This window comes from Mobula hypostoma, chromosome 1, assembly GCF_963921235.1.
Source record: "Mobula hypostoma chromosome 1, sMobHyp1.1, whole genome shotgun sequence".
Classification (NCBI taxonomy): domain Eukaryota; kingdom Metazoa; phylum Chordata; class Chondrichthyes; order Myliobatiformes; family Myliobatidae; genus Mobula; species Mobula hypostoma.
This window is the reverse complement of record NC_086097.1, coordinates 29,048,433-29,069,352: the sequence shown is the minus strand read 5'-3', so window position 1 is coordinate 29,069,352 and position 20,920 is coordinate 29,048,433. Positions and strand designations below refer to the sequence as shown.

At 43.0% G+C, this 20,920-nt stretch overlaps 1 protein-coding gene across 1 annotated transcript in view; it reads right to left on the bottom strand.

The window, feature by feature from the left end:
- Positions 1-20,920, bottom strand: part of LOC134345108 (protein angel homolog 1-like) — a 54,240-nt gene that overhangs the window by 2,852 nt on the left and 30,468 nt on the right. Inside the window, exons 7-9 of the mRNA XM_063045281.1 lie at positions 15,738-15,848; positions 10,448-10,517; positions 8,661-8,824 (exon numbers count right to left, since the gene is read on the bottom strand). Of these exons, the coding sequence (XP_062901351.1) occupies positions 8,661-8,824; positions 10,448-10,517; positions 15,738-15,848 (345 nt within the window). The remainder of the gene's footprint in view (positions 1-8,660; positions 8,825-10,447; positions 10,518-15,737; positions 15,849-20,920) is intronic.

Sequence of the window (20,920 nt, the reverse complement as noted above, 5' to 3'; positions counted from 1 at the left end):
CACAACTTCACCACCAACATTCGTGTCCTTTTTCCTTTTGTTCGTATATTCTGTAGAAACTATACAACATTAGAACCCTCAAGCTGATAAGGTGAGCTTGTATATGGCATTTTGACATTCATTAGATCATGACATAGGAGCGGGATTAGGCCATTCGGCCCACTGAGTCTGCTCCACCATGGCTCAACCCCATTCTCCTGCCTTCTGACCCATTACCTTTCAAGCCCTGACTAATCAAGAATCTGTCAACCTCCGCCTTAAATACACCCAATGACCTGCACTCCATAGCCGCCCGTAGCAACGACTTCCACAGTTTCACCACCTTCTGTGTAAAGAAATTCCTCCTTATCTTTGTTCTAATAGACATCCCCCTATTCTGGGGCTGTGCCCTCTGGCCCAAGACTCCCTCACCATAGGAAACATCCTCTCCACATCCATCCTACCTAGGCCTCTCAACATTCAATATGTTTCAATGAGATCCCCCCTCATTCTTCGAATTTCCAGTGATTACAGGCCAAGAGGGTCCAGGGGGTCAGTGTGGACATGGTGGAGGATTACAAATACCTGGGGATATGAATTGACAATAAACTGGACTGGTCAAAGAACACTGAGGCTGTCTACAAGAAGGGTCAGAGCCGTCTCTATTTCCTGAGGAGACTGAGGTCCTTTAACATCTGCTGGACAATGCTGAGGATGTTCTACGAGTCTGTGGTGGCCAGTGCTATCATGTTTGCTGTTGTGAGCTGGGGCAGCAGGGTGAGGGTAGCAGACACCAACAGAATCAACAAACTCATTCGTAAGGCCAGTGATATTGTGGGGATGGAACTGGACTCTCTGAAGGTGGTGTCTGAAAAGAGGATGCTGTCCAAGTTGCATGCCATCTTGGACAATGTCTCCCATCCACTACATAATGTACTGGGCGGGCACAGGAGTACATTCAGCCAGAGGCTCATTCCACCGAGATGCAACACAGAGGCGTCATAGGAAGTCATTCCTGCCTGTGGCCATCAAACTTTACAACTCCTCCCTTGGAGGGTCAGACACCCTGAGCCAATAGGCTGATCCTGGACTTATTTCCTGGCACAATTACATATTACTATTTAAGTATTTATGGTTTTATTACTATTTATTATTTATGGTGCAACTGTAACGAAAACCAATTTCCCCCGGGATCAATAAAGTATGACTATGACTACTATGAAAAGCCACCAAACGTTCCTTATGTCATAAGTTTTTTATTCCCAGAATAATTTTCCTGAACCTTCTTTGAACCCTCTCCAATGTCAGTACACCCTTTCTTAGACAAGGGATCCAAAAATGCTGATAATACTCCAAGTGAGACCTCAGCAGTGCCTTATAAAGCCACAGCATTACATCCTTGGTTTTATATCAGTATCACAGTGGAGTAAAGGGAATTACAGAAGAATGAGAGATGAGCTGGCTGAAGTTCATTGGAAAAGAACACTGGCAGAGATGACGGCACAGCAGTGAGGCTGGAATTTCTGGAAGCAATTCGGAAGGTTCAGGATATATACATCCCAAAGAAGTAGTTGTATTCTAAATCAGGTTAGTGTTAGATCGCAAGAGAGGGAATTTGTTGAATGCCTACGAGATGGCATTTTAGAGCAGTTTGTGCTTGAGCCTACTTAGGGAAAGAGTACCTTAGACTGGGTGTAATAATCTAGATTTTATTAGGGAGCTTAAGGTAAAGGAACCCTTAGGAGACAGTGAGCATAATATAATTGAATTCATACTGCAATTTGAGAGGGAGAAGCGTAAGTCGCACGTATCAGTATCACAATGAAGGAAAGGGAATTACAGGGGAATGAAAAGGAACTTGCCCAGGTGGATTGGAGGGGGATACTGGCAGGGATGACTGCAGAGCAGAGGTGACTGAAGTTTCTGGAAATAGTTCACAGGGCACAGGTTAGATATGTCCCACAGGAGAAGTTCGTTCTCAAATGGCAAAGGTAAGCAACTGTGGCTGACAAGGGAAGTTAAGGACTGCATAAAAGCCAAGGAAAGGGTATATAATGTAGCAAAAGTGAGTGGGAAGTTGGATGATTGGGAAATTTTAAAACTCCAACAAAAGGCAACTAAAAAAGCCATAAGGGAAAAGATGAAATATGAGGGCAAACTAACCAATAATATATAGCAGGATACTATAAGTTTTTTCAGTTATATAACAAGTAAAAGGGAGGTGAGAGTTGCTATTGGACCACTGGAAAATGATGCTGGTGAAGGTAGTATTGGGGGACAAAGAAATGGTGGATAAACTCAATAAATACTTTGCATCAGGCTTCATGTGGAAGACACCAGCAGTGTACCAGACGTCAGTGTCAGGGAGCAGGAGTGAGTGCCATTGCTATTACAAAGGAAAAAGTGCTAGGCAAACTCAAAGGTCTTAAGGTGGATAAATCACTTGACCAAATAGACTATATCCAAGAGTTCTGGAAGAGGTTGCTGAAGAGATAGCAGATATACATCTGTAGTTATGATCTTTCAATAATCACTTGATTCTGGTATGGTCCCAGAGGACTGGAAAATTACAAATGTCACTCCATTTTTTTAAGGAAGGCAAAAGGAAGGAAATCATAGGCCAGTCAGCCTAACCTCAGTGGTTGGGAAAGTGTTGGACTCCATTATTAAGGATGAGGCTTTGGGTTATTGGAGACTAAGGATAAAGTAAGTCAAAGTCAGCATGGTTTCTATAAAGGGAAGTTCTGCCTGACAAATCTGTTAAGAGTTCTTCGAGGAAGTAACAAGCAGGGTGGACAAAGGAGAGGCAGTGGATGTCATTTATTTGGATTTTCAAAAGGCATTTGATAAGGTGCCAAACATGAGGTTGCTTAGCAGATAAAATCCCATGGCATTACAGGAAAGATACTGTAGATAGAGGAATGGCTGACAGGCAGGAGACAGCAAGTGGGAATAAAGGGGGCCTTTTCTGCTGGTTGCCTGAGACTAGTGGTGTCCCTCAGGGGTTTCTCAATTTCACATTGTTTGTCAATAATTTAGATAATGGAATTGATGCTTTGTGGTGAAGCTTGCAGATAATACGAAGATAGGTAGAGGGGTAGGTAGTGCTGAGGAAGCAATGCGATTGCAGAAGGACTTAAGACAAATTGGAAGAATGGGCAAAAGCGTGGCAGATGATATACAGTGGTAGGAAATGTATGATAATGCATTTTGGTAAAAGGAATAAAAGTGCAGACTTATCTAAATGGAGAGAAAATTCAAACATCAGAGGTGCAAAGGGACTTAGAGGTCCTCATGCAAGATTCCCAGAAGGTTAATTTGCAGGTTGAGTCTGTGGTAAAGAAGGCATTAATTTCAAGGGGAATAGAATACAAAAGCAAGGCGATAATGCTGAGGCTTTATAAGACACTAGTCAGGCCACACTTGGGAGTATTGTCAACAGTTTTGGGCCCCATACCTCAGAAAGGATGTGTTGTCATTGGAGAGAGTCCAGAGGAGGTTCACAAAGATGATTCCGGGAATGAAGGGTTTAACACATGAGGAGCATTTGGCAGCTTTGGGCCTGTACTCACTGAAGTTTAAAAGAATGCGAGGGGATCTAATTGAAACCTACCAAATGTTTAAAGGACTAGATAGGGTGGATGTGGAGAGGATGTTTCCTATGGTGGGGGTGTCCAGAACTTGAGAGCACAGCATCAAAACTGAGGGGCAACTCTTTAAAACAGAGGTAAGGAGGACATTTTTTTAGCCAGAGAAGGCTCAGGGCCTGTATTCATTAGAATTCAGAAGAATGTGGGGTGACCAAATTGAAACCTATCGAATGTTGAAAGGCAACACACATCAAAGTTGCTGGTGAACGCAGCAGGCCAGGCAGAGAGTGGCTGTGGAGAGGATGGTTACTATGGTGGAGAGTCTAGGATCAGAGGACACAGCTTCAGAATAGAGGAGTGTCCTTTTAGAATGAAGATGAAGAGGAATTTCTTTAGCCAGATGATGATGATAACATCGACTCAGACCTGAGAGGCCAGCATCAGGCATTTTCATGCCTTACAAGGCGCAGTTCGAAAGGCTCAAAATCAACCCGGCACGGATAGAGCACGCGCACAGGGGCGGTCTGTCACTGGATTGAACTCGGGAACCTCTGTTCTCGAGCCCAGCGCTGATCTCACTGTGCCACCAGCCGACCTAATTTTGGCCAGAGAGTGATGAATTTGTGAAATTTGTTGCCACAGGAGGCTGTGGAGGCCAAGTCTTTAGGTATATTTAAGGCGGAGGTTGATAGTTTCTTGGTTAGTCATGAAGGGATTTGGGGAGAAAGCAGGAGATTGGGGCTGAGAGAGATATTAAATCAGCAATGGTCAAATGGCAGAAGAGACCCAGTTGGCCAAATGGCCTAATTTTAACCCTCTGGCTTACAGTCAATCTGCATGTCCATTTACAAGCGGAAGCTGCAGAATCCTGTAACAAGATAAATAGGAAGAGTTAATTCCACATGGGCGTTTGGATATCACCAATTACAAAACAGGAATAGACTGGGTTAGTTTTCCCTGAACTGGCGACGGCTGGGAATGAACCATGGAACAGACTCATTGGGCCAAGTGACCAAATTCTGCTCCTATATCTTATGGTCTTATATTCTAGTCCTCTCAGAACGAATGCTAACATCACATTCGCCTTCCTCACCACTGATTCAACTTGTAATTTAACCTTTAGGGAATCATGCAGGTGGACTCCCAAGTTCCTTTGCAGCTCAGTTTTGAATTTTCTCTGTTTAGAAAATAACCTACACTTTTATACCTTCTACCAAAGTGCATGACCATACACTTCCCGACACTGCATACCATCTGTCACTTCTTTGCCCGTTCTTTGAATCTGTCTAAGTCCTACTGCAGCCTGTCCGCTTCCTCAACAACACGTGTCCCTCCATCTATCCTCGTACCATCTGCAAACTGGGCCACAATGTCTTCAATTCCATCATCAAAATCATTGACATACAATGTAAAAAGAAGTGGTCCCAACACGAATCCCTGTGGAACACCAGTAGTCACTGGCAGCCCAATCAGAAAAGGCTATCTTATTCCCACTCTTTCCTAATCATCCAAAGCTCTTTGCATGCTAGTATCTTTCCTGTAATATCACGGGCTCTTATCTTGCTAAGCAGCTGCATGTGTGGTACCTTGTCAAAGGCCTTCTGAAAATCAAGGTATACAATATCCACCTATTCATTTCTCTATCCCGTTTGTTATTTCCTCAAAGAATTGCAACGGATGCGTTAAGCAGGACTTTCCCTTAAGAAAACCAGGCTGACTTTAACCTATTTTATCATATCCCTCCAAGTAACCCGAAACCTCATCCTTAACAATTGAATCCAAGATGTTCCCAACCACTGACAAGAGGCTAACTGGCCTATAATTTCTTCTGCCTCCTTCCCTTCTTAAATAATGGAGTGATATTTGCAATTTTCCAGTCCTCTGGAACCATCCCAGAATCAATTGATTCTTGAAAGATCATTACTAATGTCTCCAGAATCTCTTCAGCTACCTCTTTCAGGACCCTGAGATGTAATCCATTTGATCTAAGTAACTTACCTTCAGACCTTTCAGTTTCCCAAGCACCTTCTCCCTAAGAAGAGCAACTGCACTCACTTCTTCTGCCTCCCGACTCTTGAACTTCCAGCATACTGCTACTGCCTTCCAAAGACTGATGCAAAATATTTATTCAGTTCATCTGTCATTTCCTTGTCCCCCATCACTACCTCTCCAGCATCATTTTCCACAGGTCTGATATCTACTCTTGCCTCTCATTTACTCTTTATATATTGGGAAAAATTGTTTGGTATCCTCTTTGATACTATTGGCTAGCTTACTTTCATATTTCATCTTTTCTCTCTTTATTGCTTTTTAGTTGCCTTCTGTTGGTTTTTAAAAGCTTCCCTAACTTTTAACTTCCTCCAACTTTCCACTTATTTTGCTGTTATATGCCCTTTCTTCTGCTTTTACTTCCCTTGTCAGCTATTGTTGCATCATCCCACCTTTAGAATACTACTTCTTTGGGATGTGTCTAACCTGCAGCTTCCGGATTGCTCCCAGAAATTCCAGCCATTACTGCTCAGCTGTCATCCCGGCTTGTGTCAACTTTGGCCAAATGCTATCTCATGCCTCTGTAATTCCCTTTACTCCACCGTAACATTTGACTTTAGCTTCTCCCTCTCAAAATGAAGGGTGACTTCAATCATATTATGATCACTGTCTCCTAAAGGTTCCTTTGCCTTAAGATCCCAAATGAAATTCGGTTCATTATCTAACACCCAATCCAGAAAAGCTGATCCCTTAGTGGGGTCAACCTCAAGCTGCTCTAAAAAGCCATCTTGTAGGCATTTTACAAATTCTCTCTCTTGGGAATCAAAATCAGCACCAATCTAATTTTCTCAATCTACCTGCATATTGAAATTCCTCATGACTATCCTAACATTGCCCTTTTAACATGCATTTTCTAAATTCTGCTGTAATTTGTAGCCCACATCCTGATCACAGTTCAGAAGCCTGTATGTAATTCCCATCAGGGTCTTTTTACCCTTGTGGTTTCTAAACTCTACACATAATGATTCTACATCTTCTGATCATATGTCAGCTCTTTCTAAGGATTTGATTTCATTTGTTGCTAACAAAGCTATCCCACCCCCTCTTCCTACCTGCCTGTCCTTTTGAAACAATGTGTATTCCTGGTTGTTAAGCTCCCAACTATAATCTCCTTCCAGCCACGGCTCAGTGATGCCCACAATGTCAATGTCTAACTACGCTACAAGATCATTTATCTTACTCTGTATACTATGTGCATTCAAATATAACATCTTCAGTCCTGTATTCGTCACCCTTTTTGATTTTGTTCTCTCATTACATTGCAACTCATCCCACTGACTGCATTTTGCCCTATTATCTGCTTGTCATTCCTGACAAGTCTCACTACACACTGCCTCTGCTTGTAAACCAACAGCCCTATCAATCCTCTGCCCTATCACTCCGGTCCCTATTTCCCTGCCAAATTAGTTTACACTACCAACTTCAACAGCTCCAGCAAACCTGCCTGTAAGGATATTGGTCCCCCTTGGGTTCAGGTGTAGCCTATCCCTTTTGTACAGGTATTAGTCAGGGGATTGAGTTCAACAGCCACGAGGTACTGTTGCAGCTCTATAAAACTCTGGTTAAACCACCCTTAGAGTATACTGCAGTGCTCAGTTCTGGTTGCCTCACTGTAGGAAGGATGTGGAAGCTTTAAAGAGGGCACAGAGAAGATTTATCAGAACGCTGCCTGCATTGCAGAGCACGTCTTATGGGAACAGGTTGAGCGAGCTAAGGCTTTTCACTTTGGAGTATGAAAAGTGACTTGATAGAGGTGTACAAGACAATAAGAGGCACAAATCAAGAAGACAGCCAGAAACTCTTTCCCAGATCAGAAATGACTAGCATGACGGTTATAATTTTAAGATGATTAGAGGAAAGTATAGAGGGGGATGTCAGAGGCAAGTTTTTTTTTTAACGAAGCGTTCTGAGCATGAAGCATGCTGGGGTTGGTGGTGGAGGCAGATACATTATGTACGCATTGGACAGGCACATGGATGAAATAGAAAAGGACACTATGTGGGAGGGAAGGGTTAGATTGATCTTAGAGTAGGTTAAAAGGTTGGTAAAATATCGTGGGCTGAAGGGCGTGTACTATGCTGTACTCTTCTAAAACACATCACATGGACAAAAAGGTGCTTAAATGTGCATTATTTCACCCTCCATTTGTTCCAGTTATTGTCCTCCTGCACCTTCTGCTGCTTCGTACTGAATAATATTAACACTTTACTATTTATTAAAATCATAGAGCATGGAAACTGAACACAAAATTCCAACCAAGACCTCACCAAAGTCTTGTCCAACTGCAACATGACATCCCAACCTTTTTATTATTATTACCACATATGAGGAGTGTTTGATGGCTCTATGCCTGTACTCACTGGAGTTTAGAAGAATGGGGGGGATGGGCAGATTCTCATTGAAACCATTGAATATTGCAAGACCTAGATAGAGTGGACATGGAGAGGATATTTCTTATAGTGGGAGCATCTAGAACCAGGGGACATTGCCTCAAAATAGAAGGACATCCCCTTAGGACAGAGATGCGGAGGAATTTATTTAGCCAGATAGCGATGAATCTGTGGAATTCATTGCCATAGACAGCTGTGGAGGCCAAGCCTTTGGGTATATCTAAAAAACAGGTTGATAGGTTATTGATTAGTAAGGTTATAGAGAATGCTGGAGAATGGGGTTGAGAGGGATAATAAATCAGCCCTGATGGAATGACAGAGCAGAATTGATGTGCTGAATGGCCTAATTCTACTCCTATGTCCTATGGTCTTAATGGTTTCTTTTGTAATTTGCACATTAGTTATTCGTCAGTCTTTGCCTGTGTGTAGTTTTTCATCGATTCTATTGCATTTTTTTGTTGTACTGTGACTGCCTGCAAGAAAATGAATCACAAGGTAGTATTGGGTGACATATACATACTTTGATTATAAAATTCACTTCGAACTTTGTACTTATGCCATCCAACACTGCAATACATCTGGAACATGGAAGACTCATCGGACACTATACCTTCCCGACTCCGCCTTCATGGTCTATAGAAAACCCACCAACCTTTTCTACTTGTATCAGCAACGGGCTGCGCAGAGTAGAATATGTAATCCACAGTGAGGCCAAAGCCCGACGAGCAGGTCGTGACCTCAGGTCGTCCTGTGTCAGACTGAAAATGAGTGTAGACCGAGGTCAGGTTGAGGTTGTGTCGGATGGTGGTGGGAGACCTGAGTGGAACAGAGAGACAAAGGGTTGGTGAGACGGGTTGTTTCCATCATCTAGGATACACAATCACCATTACTGATAGAGTCACGCAGCATGGAAACAGGCCGCTTGACACGAGTCTGTGCCAAACACCTATTTTTACATCAATTACATCCTAGCCCAATTTATTCACCCCATATTCCAAAGATTAAAGATTAGCTTTATTTGTGACATGCACTTTGAAGCACATGGTGAAATTTGTTGTTTGAGTCAATGAACAACAAAGTCTGAGGATGTGCTGGGAGGGGTAAGCCCCCAAGTATTGCCAAGTTTCTGGTGCCAACAGACCCTGCTCACATTACACTGACCCTAACCCACGTCTTCGGAATGTGGGAGGAAACTGGAGCACCCCAAGCAAACACACATCGTCACAGGGAGGACCTACAAACTCCTTACACACAGCAGCAGGAATTGAACCCTGATCTTCCCGATCAGTGGCACTGTAAAAGGCTACACTAACTGCTGTACCACTGTATCACCCCTCTACACTACTGCAGAATGGGAATGGGAAGCCATTCCCATTGACTTCCTGCAGATTCTACCAATAAGCAGCCAATTAACCAACCAACCAACCTATCTGTCTTCGGGATATGGGAGGAAACCAGGGCACCTGGAGAAAACTCACGTGGGCACAGGGCACAGACAAAATGCTGGAGGAACTCAGCAGGTCAGGCAGCATCTATAGAGGGAAATAAACAATCAATGTTTTGGGCCAAGACCCAATCAATGTTTTGGGTCGGGACAGGCTTATTTGTATATTTTCCTCTATAGATGCTGCCTGACCTGCAGAGTTCCTTCCAGCATTGTGTGTGTGTGTGTTGCTCAAGATTTCCAGCATCTGTTGAATCTCTTGCATCTCCGGACACAGGAAGAACATGCCAACTCCAGACAAACAGCACCGGAGGACAGGATCAAAGCTGGGTCAGTGGAGGTCACCAACTGCACTGCTGAATTATATTAGACAAAGAGCGAGATTCACCTGTTTATCTATAACCAGAAGAAGAGATGTTAAGGTTCCAGCTATACATTGCTACCACCGTAAATCGTTACCACGGACAAGAAATCCTGTCACAGTCGGGAGCTCAAATCCCATCACCTCAGTTGGTGTAGAACATCAGACTGTAGAAGAGTTCAGGTGCTTCAGCCCACAGTGTTGTGCTCACTTTTTAACTTTCTCCAAGATTAATTTAATGCTTCCCTCCCACATATCTCTCCATTTTTCTTTCATCCTTGTGCTTACCTAAGAGCCACTTAAGTGCCCCTAATGTATCTGCCTCTACCACCACCGCTGGAAACATGTTCTATGCACTCAGCACTCTGTGTAAAAAAAAACTATCTGACATCTCCCTGATACTTTCCTACAAACACCTTAAAGTTATGGCCCCCTCATATCCACCATTTCCATCCTGGAATCTATGCTTCCTATCATCTTGTGCACCTCCATTAAGTCACCTGTCATCTTCTTTCACTCCAAGGAGAAAAGCCCTTGTTTGCTCAACCTATGCTCGTAAGACATGCTCTCTAATCTGGGCGGCATCCTGGTAAATCTCCTCCGCACACCTTCCACATCAGTCCTGTAATGGTACCTTTTACAGAAGAGTTCATCCTCTGGATCAGACACACTGACGTAGCGCTCCGACCCATCTCCAGGAGGTTCTGAGTGGAGACAGAAACCAAAGCAGTGTCAACAGAGAAGATGAAAGACCGTAAAAGAAATAGTGGCCTCTGCATTAACTCACCCTCACTCCCCCCACACATACTGTACACAGAGTAACGTGCACTGTTCTGGTCATCACGCTAAAGGAAGGATCTGATTAGGCTTGAAGGGGTGCAGAAAAGATTCACAAGGATGTTGCCCGGACCGGAGAGCCCGAGTTATAGGATGCTGGATAGGCTCTGATATTTTTTAACCTGGAACATAGGAGACTGAGGGGTGACCTTACAGAAGCTTATAAAATCATGAGGGATGTAGATATTCAGTATTTTTGCACCTCATCATCCACAGGGTAGGAGAGACTAAAATTAGAAGGCTTAAGTTTTAAGGTGAGAGGGGAAACACTTGATGGAGACATGAGAGGCAAGTTTTGCCATACACAAGGTGATGGGATATGGATTGAGCTGCTTGAGGAAGAGCAGCTGCCAGAACTGAGCCTGTACTTGCTGGAGTTTAGAAAAGGGGGGTGAGGGAAGGGATCATGGAACGGGAAATCGTGGAGTGAGTCGGAGACTTCATGCACCACAGTTTGAAAATGCAAGCAGGGCCTCTCGGGACTTGCCTGTGACGTGATGATGGAAGATTCAATAGGGGACAAACAGAAGATTCTGTGGCCTTGAAAGGGAAACTAGGATGGTGTATTGCCTCCCAGATGCTAGGGTCCAGGATGTCTCAGAGCGGCTGCAGAAGATTCTCAAGGGGGAGGGTGAGCAGCTAGAGGTCATGGTGCACATTGCAATGGCAGAAGTAGAAAAGGGGAAGAGGTCCTGAGCAGTGAGTATGGGGAATTAGGATGGGGGCTGAAGAGCAGGACCTCCACGGTAGCAATCCACTGTGCTACTCTCAGGACCATGTGCTAGTCAGGGCAGGAATAAGATGATAGTATAGTTGAATGAGTGGCTGAGGAAGTAGTGCAGGGGCCAAGGTGTCAGAGTTCGGGATCATTGCTATCTCTTCTGGGGAAAGTATGACCCGTACAAAAAGGACAGGTTACACCAGAGGGCAATCAATGTCCTTGTGGGCAGGATAAGAGCTGTTGGGGAGGGTTTAAACTAAGTTGGTGGGGGGATAGAACTGGAGAGATAGGGCTGAGGATGCGACAGTTTGTATGCAAGTCGATGCAGTGTGTAGTGAGACTGTGAGGGTAGGCAGGCAAACTTGCATTCAGTGGGATGAATTAAAGTGTAAAATGGGGGCAAAATCAAAAAGGGTGATGAATACAGAACTGAAGATGTTATATTTGAATGCCTGCAGTATATAGAATAAGGTAGATGATCTTGTACCCCAATTAGTACGATGGCTGTGGAGTTCAAGTCATTGAGTATATATAAATCGGAGGTTGATAGGTTCTTGATTAGTAAACATAGAAACACAGAAAACCTATAGCACAATACAGGCCCTTTGGCCCACGGAGTTGTGCCGAACATGTCCCTACCTTAGAAATTACTAGGCTTACCTATAGCCCTCTATTTTTCTAACCTCCATGTACCTATCTAAAAGTCTCTTAAAAGACCCTATTGTATCCACCTTCGCCACCATTGCTGGCAGCCCATTTCGCGCATTCACCACTCTCCGAGTAAAAAACTTACCCCTGAGGTCTCCTCTGTACCTACTCCCCAGCACCTTGAACCTGTGTCCTCTTGTGGCAACCATTTCAGCCCTGGGAAAAAGCCTCTGACTAGCCACACGATCAATGCCTCTCATCATCTTATACACCTCTATCAGGTCACCTCTCATCCTCTGTCGCTCCAAGGAGAAAAGGCCGAATCCACTCAACCTGTTTTCATAGGGCATGCTCTCCATGCAGGCAACATCCTTGTAAATCTCCTCTGTACCTTTTTGATGGCTTCCACATCCTTCTCAACCACAGAGTCAATCTGCACAGCTGCTTTGAGTGTCCTATGGACTCTGACCCCAAGATCCTTCTGATCCTCCACAATGCCATTAATACTATATTCTGCCATCTTATTTGACCTACTAAAATGAACCACTTCACACTTATCTGGGTTGAACTCCATCTGCCACTTCTTAGCCCACTTTTGTATCCTATCAATGTCCCGCTGTAACTTCTGCCAGCCCTCCACACTCTTCACAACACCTCCAACCTTTGTGTCGTCAGCAAACTTACTAACGCATCCCTCCACTTCTTCATCCAGGTCATTTAGAAAAATCACGAAGAGTAAGGGTCCCAGAACAGATCCCTGAGGCACTCCACTGGTGACCGACCTCCATGCAGAATATGACCCGTCTACAACCACTCTTTGCCTTCTGTGGGCAAGCCAGTTCTGGATCCACAAAGCAATGTTCCCTTGGATGCCATGCCTCCTTACTTTCTCAATAAGCCTTGCATGGAGTACCTTATCAAATGCCTTGATGAAATCCATGTACACTACATCTACTGCTCTTCCTTCATCAATGTCTTTAGTCACATCCTCAAAGAATTCAATCAGGCTTGTAAGGCACGATCCACCCTTGACAAAGCCATGCAGACAACTCCTAATCATATTATACCTCTCCAAATGTTCATAAATCCTGCCTCTCAGGATCTTCTCCAACAACTTACCAACCACTGAGATAAGACTCACTGGTCTATAATTTCCTGGGCTATCTCTACTCCCTTTCTTGAATAAAAGAACAACATCCGCAACCCTCCAATCCTCCGGAACCTCTCCCGTCCCCATTGATGATACAAAGATCATTGCCCGAGGCTCAGCAATCTCCTTCCTTGCCTCCCACAGTAGCCTGGGGTACATCTCATCCGGTCCCGGTGACTTATCCAACTTGATGCTTTTCAAAAGCTCTAGCACATCCTCTTTCTTAATATCTACATGCTCAAGCTTTTCAGTCTGCTGCAAGTCATCACTACAATTACCACGATCCTTTTCCATAGTGAATACTGAAGTAAAGCATTCATTAAGTGCCTCTGCTATTTTCTATGGTTCCATTCATACTTTCCCACTGTCACACTTGATAGGTCGTATTCTTTCATGTCTTATCCTCTTGCTCTTCACATACTTGTAAAATGCCTTGGGGTTTTCCTTAATCCCACCCGCCAAGGCCTTCTCATGGCCCCTTCTGGCTCTCCTAATTTCCTTAAGCTCCTTCCTATTAGCCTTATAATTTTCTAGATGTCTAACATTACCTAGCTCTCTGAACCTTCTGTAAGTTCTTTTCTTCTTGACTAGATTTATTACAGTCTTTGTACACCACGGTTCCTGTACCCTACCATAACTTCCCTGTCTCACTGGAATGTACCTATGCAGAACACCACACAAATATCCCCTGAATATTTGCCACATTTCTTCCATACTTTTCCCTGAGAACATCTGTTTCCAATTTAAGCCTCCAATTTCCTGCCTGATAGCCTCATAATTCCCCTACTCCAATTAAACACTTTTCTAACTTGTCTGTTCCTATCTCTCTCCAATGCTATTGTAAAGGAAATAGAATTATGATCACTATCTCCAAAATGCTCTCCCACTGAGAGATCTGACACCTGACCAGGTTCATTTCCCAACACCAAATCAAGTACAGCCTCTCCTCTTGTAGGCTTATCTACATATTGTGTCTAGAAACCTTCCTGAACACATCTAACAAACTCCACCCCATCTAAACCCCTTGCTCTAGGGAGATGCCAATCAATATTTGGGAAATTAAAATCTCCCATCACGACAACTGTTATTATTACACCTTTCCAGGATCTGTTTCCCTATCTGCTCCTTGATATCCCTGTTACTATTGGGCGGCCTATAAAAAACACCCAGTAAAGTTATTGACCCCTTCTTGTTCCTAACCTCCACTCAGAAACTCCGTAGACAATCCCTCCATGGCGTCCACCTTTTCTGCAGCCGTGACACTATCTCCGATCAACCTCTTTTGCCTGCCTCCCTGTCCTTTCTGTAACATCTAAAACCTGGCACTCAAAGTAACCATTCCCACCCCTGAGTCATCCAAGTCTCTGTAATGGCCACCACATCATAGCTCCAAGTACTGATTCACGCTCTAAGCTCATCTGCTTTGTTCACAACACTCCTTGCATTAAAATAGACACATCTCAAACCATCGGTCTGAGCGCGTCCCTTCTCTATCACCTGCCTATCCTCCCTCTCACACCACCTACAAGCTTTCTCTGTTTGTGAGCCAACCTCCTCTTCCCCAGTCTCTTCAGTTCGGTTCCCACCCCCCAGCAAATCTAGTTTAAACTCTCTCCAGTAGTCTTAGCAAACCTCCCCGCCAGGATACTGGTCCCCCTCGGATTCAAGTGCAACTTGTCATTTTTGTACAGGTCACACCTGCCCCAAAAGAAGTCTCAATGATCCAGAAATCTGAATCCTTGCCCCCTGCTCCAATCCCTCAGCTACACATTTATCCTCCACCTCACTCTATTCCTATACTCACTGACACGTGGCACAGGCAGTAATCCCGAGATTACTACCTTTGCGGTACTGTTTCTCAACTTCCTTCAACTCCCTGTAGTCTCCTTTCATGACCTCTTCCCTCTTCCTACCTATGTCATTGGTACCAATACGTACCACAACCTCTGGCTGTTCTCCCTCCCACTGCAGGATATCTTGGACGCAATCTGAAACATCCCGGACCCTGGCACCTGGGAGGTAAACAACCATCCGAGTTTCTTTCCTAGTAAGGGTTTCAAAAGGTATGGGGAGAAGGCAGGAGAACGGGGTCCATAATGGAATGGCAGAGCATTCTCGATGGGCCAAGTGGCCTAATTCTGCTCCTATGTCTTCAGGATCTCATTGAAACCTACCAAATACTGAAAGGCCTAGATAGAGTGGACATGGAGAGAATGCTTCCCATCCTGGGGGAGACTAGGACAAGAGAGTGCAGTGTTAGAATTCAATAATGTCCCTTTCGAACAGAGATGAGGAGGAATTTCTTTAGCCAGAGGATGGTGAACCTGTGGAATTTATTTCCACAGATGGAGGTGAAGGCCAAGTAATTGGGTATATTAAAAGCAAAAGCTGAGGTTGATAGTTTCTTGAATAGTAAGGGCGCCAAAAGGTCACAGGGAGAAGGCAGGAGAATGGGGGTGAGGAGGATAATAAATCAGTGTTGAACAAACGGCAGAAAATCTGATGGGCTGAATGGCCTAATTCTGCCCGTATGTCTTCTGGTCTATCTGCATGTCAGTCTGGCTATACCTGGTTTAGCATCCGTTACGCCTTCAATAAAATCAAGATGCTCTGGCCGCACAAGTGCTGGTGTGGAGTATCGAAACTGGAGGAGGAACTCACGGCCATACCTCCGTATTCCTGAAGACATAAAACACAATCAGTCACTGCCAGGTCACTGCTGGAATAACAAGAGGATGCTGTGGAATCCTGTAACAAGACAGATACAAAAAGTTAATCCCAATGGATATTACCAACGAATTACAAAGCAGCAAAAGACTGGGTTAGTTTTCCCTGAGTTGGAGGCAGCTGGGAATGAACCTGTAGAGCTAGACAAAGTTAGCTAGTGTTGTGAGGCCCAAAGATTGGTCCAAAGGCTTGTGTCCAAGGACACAGGTCTGCAAGTCTGACCAGAGAATTGAATTTGGAGGCCCGACATCTGCAAATCTGGGGACAAGGACTGCTGGTCAGAGGCCCAGAGGCCTGGGGTTGGAAGCCTGTCTATATGAGTGGGAGTGTTCAAGATTCTTGGGGGGTGGGTAAGCAGCACCCCAACTTGCGGCACGAGGTCTGACTGACCGTTGGTAGAGCAGGCACTTACAAAAAAAAAAGGATGAGGCACTGGAACACAGGAACAACTATAGCTCTGCAAGTTGTGAGACTCGTCAGCACAAAGCCACTGGAACTCAGCAATCTCACCCAACCTTACCAACCAAACAGACATTACTGGGGATTCATAAATTAGCAACCAGGGTGCCCAACACTTCCTCTTGACTCATGGCACGGAACAAGTTCATGCAATTTAACAGTTGGTAAAGTCAAGTACACCCTCTCAACCTTCTCTACAGATCAGTGGAAAACAGGTTATTCAATGATGCAGCACTGCCAGAACCAAATGGTGCAATAGAGCTAATCAGTGAACCTGCCTACCCTGAGGATTCCTACTGAGCAGTTCAAAGTGACCTTGGCTTTATTTTGCAGTCAAGAACCATTTTTTGGGGATTATGAGAGCTTCGTAATCCCCAATCACGATAACTGGAATAGTATACATGCAGCTTGCTGAACACCCGCTCCATCCCAACTAACATTCAGATTCCAAACTGAATCCTTGCCAACATAATTTTTTTGCTGTTGTGATCGTTTTCATCTTCACCTTTGTGTGCCACTACCACCGTTCCTTCTGTGTAAATTCGCTGCCATCGTCAACATCCGATAGACATTCCCAGTTAGTGTTCATTTTTAATTTAAATTTAGCCCTGTTAATGACGATAAATACATACGATGTAATCTCTGAGTCTGAAGGTGCTGAAGTCTTGAATTCTAATCCCGCTAAGAAACAGAAACGACGAAAGGTGGGTCTACAGAAATGTTACATACCTGGAGTACGGTTTTATTCCATTGCCGTCAGATCAGCAATGCCTTTATTTGTGATACTGTACTGTCTAATGAAGCCATGAAACCACCAAGATTGCAGGAACACTTCCATGGAAAGCCCACTTATGGTATTTCTCAGTTCCAGAAGATGAAAGGAGCATTTGAAAAGTGTTGCACACTCAAGTCATTTGTCAAGAAAACTAAAAATGGCCTTGAAAGTGGTCTCATTGCTTCTTATAACATTTCCAAAATGATAGCATTAGATAATCTCATACAATTGGTGAAAGATTAATAATGTATCAGAAGGGCTCACCACTGTTCTCAAAATGGATAGCAGTATTTTAAAATCAATTCCTCTGAGTAATAACTGTAGTTTGTCGTATTGATGAAATAAGTGAAGATACCGAGCATCAACTATGCAGAGCTACAACAAACAGAACGTGGGATACAACTGTATGAGTCAACTGTGAGAGACAACAAGGCATTGCTAATGGCATATGTATGGTTTATCAAAAATGGAAAAGTTTATGAAGAGATTCTCTTTTGTAAAAAGTTAAAAACAAACATCAACAGAAAATTGATCTACGACGAGCTCAAAATGTATATCGAGGATAAAAGAATTCCAATTAGGAGCATGATTTCTTGTGCAACAGGTCGCCATGCTGGTTTAGTGGCATTTATGAAAAAAGAAACTCCAAGTCTGTTTGCAATCCACTGTATAATTCTTCGTCAATATCTTGCGGCCAAAAATCTCAGCCAGCGACTTTTTTCAAGCATGACTCTTGCAATATCTGCTATCAACAAAATTAAAGGTCATCCATGAAATAGCAGAATATTTCGCCAGTTATGTCAAGATAATGATGAAAAGTTTGTACAATTGCTGCCTCACACTGAAGTGTGTTAGCTGTCAAAAGGCAATTAACCCATTTCTTTGCAAGGTGAAAGAGCAGGAAGAGAGCTTGCAAGAAGAAATTATCAAAATTCAGAATGATGAAGAAGCAAAAATGTTTTTCAGAAATGTTGGAGTTTGTGGTATTAGTAAAATCTGAAGCTACAGGGGTATGATATATCAATTTAATCCAAGATATAAATATCGGACTAAAATTAAATTTCTCAAGCACACTAAATAAATACGGCCATTCAACTCTGTCAGATTACTTTACCTATTGAAAAATGGGAAAAAATTCTTCAATTAGTTATCCATCCTACATAGACTACTCAAAAGTAAGGATTCATAAAATATTCCCAGAGGTGTCCCCAGTGTGTGAGAAATGCCAGTCCTCGGAGGCAAATTTGTTACATAGTTATGCTTTATGTCCCAGGATACAAGAGTATTGGAAGCAAATATTTGAGATCCTATCGAAGGTACTAAAGGTTCAGATAATACCAGACCCCATTTTAATAATTTTTGGAACTTCTGCGAGGTCAAACAAATTCCAGGCTACCCAGCAACAACTCCTGACCTATGGCATACTTAATGGAAAGAAACTCATACTGATGTTCTGGAAAAAGGAGGAAACTCCATCACTCAGACAATGGCTGGTGGCATTAATGGATACTCTGCATCTAGAGAGGATAAAATACGTTATCAAGGACAGACTCAAGGAATTTGAAAAAATCTGGCAACCATTACGTTGTATTTAGAAGAGACCGACAGCTGAACTAAGTGTGGGGGGCGGTAGGACCTAAACAGCACATACGGGAGGGATGAGGGGAGGGTAGGGCTGAGAAGGGGAAAGGAGATGAGGTGGTAGGGTTTCCTTTGCTTTTTGCTTGTTTACTGTACATACATTCATTTGACTTTCATTATGTTGTTATAAGAAAGAAAAGAAAAAAGAAGTGTTGTACTTTAGGATATTGTCGGTTGTGGTTAAGCTGATGTTGCTTCACAATAAAAATATCCGAAAACCTTAAAAAAAAAATCGATACCTGTACCCGGCTGGAAGCACGAGAAAGGTTTATTCATCATATATGCTGGGAAAGCAATAGATCCTTTTTCACAGTTAGTAAGTTTGCAGATGATATTGCTGGACGATCTTGATCAGTTACTTTGAAGGGTCAGCTCTGCTCCTGTGTCTTATGGTCTTATGTTTGGATTAGATACGGCATCAAAGGTTATAGGGAGAAGGCCAGGGAATGGGGTTGCGGAGAAGAAAGAAGGATCAACCATGACTGAATGGTGGAGCAGACTTGATGGGCCAAATGGCCTAATCCTGCTCCTATGTCTTATGGTCTTATATGTGCTAAACATGCGTTGATACAGTTTAAAGGAGTGCATAGGGCCCATATGTCTAAGGATAAATTAGCTCATTATTACTCTCATATAAATCCTGTATGCAATAGATGTCACTCTGAGATAGCTTCTTTAACTCATATGTTTTGGTCATGTCCTTTTTTGAAAAAAATACCGGAAAGATATTTTTGATATTATTTCAACTGTTCTGAGTATTGATTTACAACTTCACCCTATTACCGCAATTTTTGGGTTACCAATGATAGAACTAAATCATTTAACCTCTTCAGCTCGTCGGATGATTGCATTTCTTACATTAATGGCGAGAAGATCCATTTTGCTGAATTGGAAAGAGATCAATCCTCCCACCACATTTCATTGGTTCTCTCAAACTATGTTGTGTTTAAACTTCGAAAAAATTAGAAGTTATGATCCCTCTATTAAATTCGAAAAGACGTGGAGGCCATTTATTCAACACTTCCATATGATGTAATTTGACCTTTTCCAAACCTATTTCTTTTTAATATACGTTGAGAGGAGCAGAGTCAACGACACTAATGGTTCTTTTTTTTGACATTACACAACAGCCCATGTCTTTTTCTCTCTTAGTTTAGTTGGTTAGCATTGTTTAGATTAGTTTTTCTTTTGAGGTATTTTTTTCCTTCTCCTTTTTCATGTTTTTTTTTGTCTATTATATTTGTATCTTGTACGAGTGGGAGGTTTAATACCCGTGTGCCAACTGGGTTTATATTTAAATATGTTAATTATAACAATGTAATCCCAATAACTTTGTATTAATACTATGTTATGTTTATCATTATGATACTAATAAAAAGATTGAAAAAGAAGGATTTTGTGGTATGTGGCTACACTGTAATACGAAGTTTCCTGGTCTTTGGAGAAGAGCCAAACTGCCCTTCATTGCACTTCCATCCTCCTACCTTGTTGAAAGGTAGTGCAGTGCAGTGAACCACACACTCACAATAAAAACAACCAGAAACCATCTGGACATTGTTACACGTGGGGACTTAAGGCTTTTGCTGACAACTTGAACCAGATATTTCAACTCTTTGTAAAAATCATCAAGCTCAATGATCACATTGGTATTGAAGCTGCTGTACAGTACACAGGTACTGTGTAAGCCAACTTTAACGACAAATAAAAATTTAAAGCAGAATCATTTTCTCATGTTAGCATATGGTAGATATGTTTTTACATTTAAGGGGCACCGGAAAGTATACCATGCCTGAGGGGTGTTGGCAAGTATGAAGGTGCTTTAGTGGGGCATTGGCAAGTTTGAAGTGTTTTGGGGGGCATTGGGCTAAAAAAAAAGTTTGGGAAACACTGTTCTAGAGCAGTAAGTGGTGCTGGATGTCTTGAAAAACACCGATGAGATCTACCAAAGCAAGTGAGACTATAAATGATAGATATCTCAATTCTTTTTAGCCATAGGGGAGGTACTGGGAGACTGAGGAATAGGTAGTGATGTTCCTGTTTCAAAAGGGAAAAGAAGGGAAATAGGGACGATGGAGATTTCAAGACAAGTTTTTAAAAACACACACACACACACACAAATACCTGGGATACAACACCCAACACCGGGGGG